An 8,936-nucleotide genomic window follows, 5' to 3' on the forward strand; every position below is an offset into this window, starting at 1 on the left:
ATAATTTTAATTATTGATGTATAATTATGGCCTCTATAATGAAATGAAATGAAATGAAATGAAATGAAATGAAATGAAATGAAATGAAATGAAATGAAATGAAATTTATTATTAATAACAGAGTTACACGTCAACATTTTAAATATCACAATATTAATAACATTTATACAATATTAAGTATATAAATTAATTGCATTTACAAAATTATAGGTTATCCAAAAAAATCTTGATAATTATAAAATAATTCTTGCGACAGCCACTTTTTTAGTCTAGCTTTAAACGCCGCGATGGAAGTTGCATTTCTTACAGTGTCAAGCAGGCGGTTGTAAATCGAGGGGCCTAAAATGTACACGGACCGCTCTGAATTGGCAAGTCTGTGTGCTTCGGTGACTAGCCTATTATGGTGCCTATTACTGCGGAGGTTGTATGTAATTGATGTTAATACCTCTGCACTTAAACATAGCTAGGTTTTCGCGCATGAATATTGCTACTTGGTTAATAAATAGGCACGGTAGGGGTAGAATCTTGAGATCGCGGAAGATGTCTCGTGCCGGTGCATCGGCCGCCTTGCCGGCCATCGCGCGGACGGCGCGCTTCTGCATAGAGAACGCACGTTTCCAGTCGGAGGCACGTCCCCATAGCTCAACGCCGTACGTCAAGAGCGAGTGCACCGTCGCAAAATAGCACTCTCGCACTGCGCCCTTTCCGGCTGTGCTCGCTAACCGTCGCAATGCAAAGCACGCGCGCCCTAGCCTTCCACACAGTTCATTGATGTGCGCCTCCCAAGAAATAGTTTATTTAAATAGTTTATTTATAGTTCATTTAAATCAGGCTTTGATTCAATAATCAAGCACTATTAAATATCTTAAATAAAGTTTTGTTATTTAATTTAAGTTATTTAATATTCTTAAATTAGTACGTGGATATTGATCAGACAATTTCATAAATATTCGTTAAACTTTATTTTATTGACAATTCCATTGAAATTTTCTTGATGCGAACAATTACCCCACATGCGTACTTTTACCCAATAGCTTGCCGAATCTTACTCACAGGGTGGAGGAGTGTGCCACCCTGGCATTTCATTAAAATTTAACAACTGATCACGGGGTCTGCTAGTAAGTAGTAACACCACTATCTGAAAGCAAGGCAGGTAAAAGGCTACTAAAAGCCTTTTACCTGCCTTGCTTGCGGAACGGGATTAATTCTCCCTTGAAAGCTTTAGAGCTTTCACGGGAGAATTAATCCCGTTAGAGAGTTTGCAATTCAGTGTTCGCCTAAACTAGCTTTGTGATGCTAACACACATCAGGCAACGACTCTGCACCAGCCTGTTGAATGGCCAACGGCCGCTTGCCGGAGGCGTATACATACACTAGAAATATGATACCAATATTACCGCGTGGCGTAGCACTCGTTTATGTTACTACGCTCTAGAGTATAATAATATCAGTTTCTGAATAAGTCTCCCGACTGCTGCCGGCCGCTTGTGGCGACGTCATATCAGCACCGTCGTCTACGTTTATGCGTTTATATCACGTTTATATAAAACAAGACTGGTATATCAGATACTTTTATTTTTCTTATATTGCAATTTATTTTGTAAAATAGATTGCAATATAATAAAAATAAAACACGAGACTTAGATTTGGCATTTTAAATTAAAATTAGTGGAGATGATCATTTTGACCCCAATCTAAGTTCTACAGTAACCCTATTATTCAACAATGCAACAATAAAAAATGAAACGCAAATTTAATCTCCACAGCATATCTGCATAGGCCGGCGGCAGCAAGACGAGCATTCTTTTTTAAACAGACTAAATATAAGGGTCGTATAATTTTATTTGGCATCGATACCTTTGGGCCGGGAATCTGAGTGCACACATCGTGTTGCGAACGCAACTTATTATTTATATAAAATATTCTTAGCAGTAGCTAAACGCAGCCGTCGGGCTCGGTTAGTATGCGGACGCTTTTTTAAAGCACCAATAGGAGCGCTCCACATCATTTGTATTATCGCGGCCAATTAGAGGCACCTAAATTTAAACCACCTTTTTACTGTTCAATTTCGCTAAATCACTCTCATCAGCCTCCATACCATAACCACCACTTCTACACCTTTTAACCGTTTTGGGCAACTGTACCTTTGTAACCAGTATTGAAGATTATATCAGTTCACTTCAAATCGAAGTCTTTTTATTTGAGTCGTCGAGACCTGCACGGCGGCTACACATCGTATTCCTAATAAAATATCTAAGGATTATCCTTACACACAACATAACAATCTTACTGGAGGTGTTTCGTTGTTCTCAAAATTGTATACATTTTTCGGAAGCTTTAATGAATTGATAATACGAGTACATGTCCCTACCGTTAAAGTAGTAAGTGATATAAAGAAGTTAATTATATTTAAGTACCTCTGCATTGTGCCGGCTGCAGTCCCCTGTGACCTACATCGACGTTGCCACCACCTGTCAAAAACACAAACATTAGCTGTATCAAAACTAATTAGTAATTACCTACTACTTACTCTTTTACTAATCTATATATATAAACGTAAAAGTCCTGACTGACTGACTCACTTAAATCAACGCCCAGCCCAAACCGTTGGACCTAGAGAGCTGAATTTTTCACAATAGGTAGTTTTTATAACGTTAGTTTCCACTAAGAAGGGGTTTTTCAAAACTCATCCCCTAAGGGGATGAAATGAGGGTCCAAAGTTTGTATGGGGTTCAAGTTTTATTTTAAGCTAGCAATTTGCAACTTCGTTAAAAGATAAAAAAAAACCAAAATCGTTGTCGTCGTTCGTTGACTTTATGATTTCGTTTTCCATCTGGATTAAGGACACCAATTTAATTTCTAATCTTTTTAACAATAAACATTCCATCCGCTGCGCCCTCTAAGTTACTTTACTGTTACTTTACATTACGAATCTACTGACATTTGACACAGTACGTATGTGAATACAAGATATTGCAATATTTTACAGTCTTTCTTTACACATTTTTGATGAAGTGTCTACTGTTGAGTGTAAATATATTTCGATTTGGACGTCATATTTTTGTTGCATGCGTAAATATCAACATGTCTAAGAAAATGTTTGAGTTTTGGAAACGATGGTGATAATTCGCAAATTGTGGACAATCACGTCATCTTTTGGTGGTTAGTCTGCAGGACAGCCCTAGTAAATAAAAAATCTGAATCTGAATCTAAAGTCAAGGCTTCACGTGTGATGTTGATTGGCTTTGAAATTTTTCGACAAAAAATTACTCGATCTCGGACCACGAGTTATTTACCACAAAGTATTTAAAGTTTTATATGTGAAGTGATAATAAATATCGTCTAGTTTAAAATTTAGATCTGTATTCATCAAATACACACCTGTCAAAATCAATACATAAAAACAACTACCTACCGAAGAAGAAAACTCTTTATTTACATACAAGATATATACAGTGGTACTACGTAAACGAAATTAATAACTAGCTTAAATCTAAAATAGGTCCTTGAGGCATAGTACCAAGGATGCTGGCGGCATTTCCTCGCTGAAATCGCAATGCTGATACGTTGTGCGAGGAAGCCGCCAGCTCTTCGGTCACCAGATACCACCTATGATGGGACAATTTACACAATGATGCTTCCCATGCCGTCATTTCATGTTTGAACAATAAGTACCTACAAAGTAAAATGTAAACAACTTAAAATTACCATTAACCTAAACAAACAGAAATACAATTTGGAAAACGACCCCCTTAAGGCAATTTTAGAATCAACCATAGTTTTTAAGTATACAGGATGCCCTCAAATATACTTTTCCATTTTTATATGCTAATATTATGTGTATAAAAGGTAATTACTAAGTTACCTGTACCTAAATAAAGGATTATGATGTAAAAAATATTTTTTTAAGTTACTGAGTCGATTGTTGCTATTGCCGACCCATAATAATGGCTGTGAAGTTATTAACGATTTTTAAGCACCTATTACCGATCGTGATAAGAGAAGGTATGTGCCCAGCAGTGAGACGTATATACCTAAGCTGGTGTGGTGACAGTTTACAAAGTGGATTAATTTGAAAATTTCTAACATTTTTATAGGAGGATTAAAATTTTCTATTTTCAATATGAATGAAAATTTTCTAGAATTTTCTAGGAACTTTCACGCTTTGCTTAGTTTGGAGAGATTGATCTGGGTCAGTTTGAGTGTGTGTATTTATAATACACTCAACTATTTGTATTTATAATACAACAACAATTGTCTTTAGGCGACCGCAGAAATTGTGCAATTTTCCTGTGCGGGGTGAAGATAGTTTTCACAGAGTACCTAGTTATTGAGTATTTTTGACATATTATCTGTCACTCCTATGATGTGAGACCTCAGTGTGAGACTGAATGTTAAAGGTTGTGGCATGCTAGGACACTCAGTCTATAGGAAACCGACACACACACGGACCGCTATTTACACGCGAGCTTGTACCATCATCCCAGACAGTTAAACGCGGTTGTGGCATCAGGGCATCACTGACCAATCGAGCACACGCTCTGTGTGACTCGCTACATCTAAACCAGGAGTTGAACTATGTTCCTGTGTTATGAGTCCTAAGGATGAATGGCTACTGAGTTAACATTAACAAGCGGGACGGGACACAAAAAGCAAGCGCATCACCATGGAGTATAGAGTCGCCTCACTCATCGTGTTGAGAGACATGCCGTACGTCAGGGGAGTGACTACCTCTTCCATAGTCACTAACACTAATAAATAAAGTTATACTAAATATAACGTTTCCTTCAAACATTACAATACTAATAACAAAACTTCCGTGAGACATAGACATATTAAATATATTAATAACGGGTCACTCACGTGTTTTAAGTCGAAAACGCTCGACATGTTTCACTCTGTACCGAGGAGCGTCATCAGGAGCTTGGTACGGAGTGAAACATGTCGAGCGTTTTCGACTTAAAACACGTGAGTGACCCGTTATTAATATATTTAATACATTACAATACTATTGTTGAACATAGAGCCTGTGCATACCTATCTAGGTATTTTTATTATAACAAATATTAAAAATACTTTGGTGGTAAGTAAGGATGCCTCACGCTAGACCGGGCCGGGCCCGGGCCGAGGCGTCCGGCATGTCGTTTTCTATGACGGGTGATCGGTGATCACGTGGTGCTTTCCATAGAAAACGATGCACCGTACGCTCCGGCCCGGCGCCCCCTGCCCCGGCTAGCGTGAGTCATCCTTAAGTGACGACCGGTCTGGCCTAGTGGGTAGTGACCTAGTGACCCTGCCTGTGAAGCCGATAGTCCTGGGTTCGAATCCCGGTAAGGGCATTTATTTGTGTGATGAACACAAAATATTTGTTCCTGAGTCATGGGTGTTTTCTACGTACGTATTTATCTATATAAGTATGTATTTATCTATATCGGCGGCTAGCACCCATAGTAGGTACAAGCTTTGCTTAGTTTGGGGCAATTAGGTTGATCTGTGTAAGGTGTCCCCTAATATTTATTTATTAGTAATTACCTACTGGGTTTTTTCGTAGGCGTATGCAGTGGTAACAAATAATACAAAAAATCTCAACTGTTACCAGTGTTACTACAGCGGGGAATAACCCAAAATACTAAAAGTAGTTCGAGTTATTAGCGTGCGGGTTTCGTGCGTGCGTTTTACTTTTCCAATTTTACTTTTAACCCTAATTTATACGTCCACTCAATTGAGTTCGGAGATTCAAAATCTTTATTACTTTAATATTCAAAATTGTATTACGTACCTATTACATAAAACAGATAGTTAAACAAAAATATTTATGTGAACAAGTTTTTGTTCAATTGCCTGAATGGAATTACTGTTGCCACGTTCTGTCGTAAAAATTAAAATGAAAAAGTAAAATAAGCGCCGAGTATTTTCATTAACGATTAATTTGAGTGACTCATCATAATATGTAATTCATCGTAAAATGAACAAATTGCAATTATGTGACTGTTATTGTATAAGTATTACCTAATATGATTTGTATTGTATATATTAACATTTAAGTTGATAACAACGCCATCTCTCGCGCCGGCTTAATACAACCATGTTGTGTGGTCGGGAGGTAAGTCATGCGCTAACGCATGTCCTCAGAGGTGGTCAAGGTTGTGAACCTTAATATGCAGATGTCGCTAGTGACGTCGTCACAGTTGCAATGATTAAATTCGCATTGATTGACGGATGGTCAGCTGGCGCAATTGGTAACGCATTGGACCGGCAATCCAAGGATGTGGGTTCGAGTCCCACGCAGGGACCGGCCCGCTATCCCTTATCGGGGTTTTATAAGGGTATTGCATAAGGCTTAACTCACCATACACTTTGCCAGACGAAACCCTTTATTTTGCTTTTAAAAACCCTTATATAAAGCTACCACATTTGAGTAATCGGTAGCCCAAATACCCTTACAAAACCCTTATCATCCGCTCACCAACACCTTGCATATTGCTTATAAGGGTTAGCCTTATAAAGGGCTTCACTTTTAGCATATAAGCGTGCTAATTTAAGTCGTCTACCTTGTTCATAAAGCACACATTACTTCGAATCCGAGCGATCGTCGGCGGCGACGGCGGCGTTCTTTGACTAGGCACGTATTTTCTTTCCTTTTCATACACTACCGTAGATATATACTAATCCTGTCTCTTTCACGCAAAGGGAAACCTTTATAAAAAGCGCTTAAAGATAAGGGTAACCCTTATTAAGGGCTAGCCTTATTTTTGGTTAGCTTTTCGGTAAGGGTTAGTCAAAGGTAGGGGTATGAATGGGCTTGCAGTTCAAAAGGGAAAGTCTTTTAATGTGTTAGCCGTGTTTAAGTGTCGCCCATTGAAAGGGTTTTATCGCGGAAAGGGTTGTCTGGTCCCTGGTCCCACGTTGACCAGTTGTGTGATCATCGTTTGATTTTTTCATTGTGATTGACATCTGTATATACAATTTATAGATTGTAATAATGTGGTACGTCCCACAATAAAAAAGGAAAAATATCTAATATGATTAATTGTGGGAATGATGAATGCCCATAATACTGCTATGTCTAATAATGTATAAAAAATTCGTAACTTATGTAGCCAATATTTGTTTTTATTGTCATCTTCTAACAAATCTATTGGTATTACTGAATTATTTGACTGTCTTATCTAATTTAACCAAAAAGTTTTGGTCTAATAAATTCTGACCTCCAATCTCAACCAATTACTACAAACACAGCCCGTGGCCCAGGTCAGCCACGTAAATGAATGACCTCCTTGTCTACCTCGGACGTGTCGAAAGTACTCACCCACGTGCGACTATTTTTGTCTACCATTGTTTATTAACCCTTGTTAATGGACTTTATTGCAAAGAAATAGTCTGACAATAATCAGTCAAGCGTTGTATTAGTAGGTATATGACTTATATGAGTAATAAACATACCTATATGTACAGAGAGCTGTGGTACTCGTAGTCAGTCCAGTGTAACTAATACAACATTTAATTGCATTTTACTATACTTACCTAATATATACTGATTGAATTAATATATATTTCTTGACAAACCTGGCAAATTATTAAATTTAATTTAATTTCGGTTAGTATTAACTAATTAAATTCAGTCAGGTTTGCCAAAATAGGTTAATAATCTTAAAATAACTCCACACTTCTTGTTTTAACTGTCCACACAAACAATAATTACACTAACCAAGTAAAAGTAATTTTGTATCAAAAACAAAAGCTATACATTGTATGAATTAAATGCATTTGTAAGAAGGAGTCACCCGTCAAGTCACAGATATAACGTGCAGTTTCGTAAAAAGTCGGACAGACGTACAAGTATTTTCGGCCGTGCAGTGAATTAAGGATTTACAACCTACAGGTTGCCTGCAGAGTGACGAAGCGAAACTACAGTTTCAGTATACTTACTTGGTTGTTAGTGCGGGTTGTCGTGGAGTAGCGTCTGTAGCAGGCGGCTGTCGGTCGCCAGCGAGTGGTTTCCTGAAGGCGCGAAAAACGCGTGTAGCGCGAGGAGGGCCTACGCTCGCGCGACCGTCCTCCTCGACTAAGCGCACCACACTGCTTATCGACCTCTCGCCTCTCACTTGCCGCCCTAATACGCCGCCGCGCCCGCCTACCGCGCACCATTGCCAAAATGTGAGAAACCTTTAACAATTCATCTGTCACTACCCTTGCCCTTGCGATCGATGGAAAGTATAACGGTAGTCCAGTTCCACGAAGGCCGGATATGTTACCTGCAACTCACGTGTTCATATCCGGTGTGGACCTACGCTAACTTACTCCGATCGATTCGCTAAACCAAAAGCTTTGTTGCTTGTGTTTCAAGTGCTGTCAAAAATGAATGCGAACTATGGACAAAGAATCATCAACATTGCTAAGTATATACCCTTTTTCTGTATTGAACTAAATATACATATATATATATATGTATATATCATTATTTTCATTATTTATTCATGGACAATATTAATTGTGTATGAAATATAAAAATATACAAAAAACTCTTGACATTACTTAACAATAATTTTTTTTTACAATTATCTTAAAAATAAACAGAATTAATATTTACAAAGCATTAAAAGCATTACAAAATATCATACAATAATAAATTATGTCTAAGTACTTAATGGAATAATGATAATAATAATAAATGTCAATTTATACCAATTACCTATGTCAAAAATTCTTCTACCGTGTAGTAACACTTCTCTACCAAAAAAGCATTTTATTTATTTTTAAACAAGATGGTATTGTTTATTGTCTTAAGCTCAGCAGGTAACTTACTAAATAACATGACAGATTGGTAACCAGCACAGTGCTTGGCCACTTTCAGTTTTGTGATGCCTTGTAGTGGCAAATCTTTCCGCCTTGTCGCAAGGCGTTTAACTCTTTGTTCCTGCGTTTCAATATGCGCT

General features: G+C 37.8%; 1 protein-coding gene across 1 annotated transcript in view; it reads right to left on the reverse strand.

The window, feature by feature from the left end:
- The window catches only part of LOC134755141 (probable cationic amino acid transporter), a 107,871-nt gene extending 99,680 nt beyond the window's left edge, over positions 1–8,191 (reverse strand). The window contains exons 1-2 of the mRNA XM_063691618.1: positions 7,930–8,191; positions 2,418–2,471 (exon numbers count right to left, since the gene is read on the reverse strand). Of these exons, the coding sequence (XP_063547688.1) occupies positions 2,418–2,425 (8 nt within the window). The 5' untranslated portion in view covers positions 2,426–2,471; positions 7,930–8,191. The remainder of the gene's footprint in view (positions 1–2,417; positions 2,472–7,929) is intronic.
- Positions 8,192–8,936: the final 745 nt, after the last annotated feature.

The sequence above is a fragment of the Cydia strobilella genome, chromosome Z (genome assembly GCF_947568885.1).
Source record: "Cydia strobilella chromosome Z, ilCydStro3.1, whole genome shotgun sequence".
Taxonomy (NCBI): domain Eukaryota; kingdom Metazoa; phylum Arthropoda; class Insecta; order Lepidoptera; family Tortricidae; genus Cydia; species Cydia strobilella.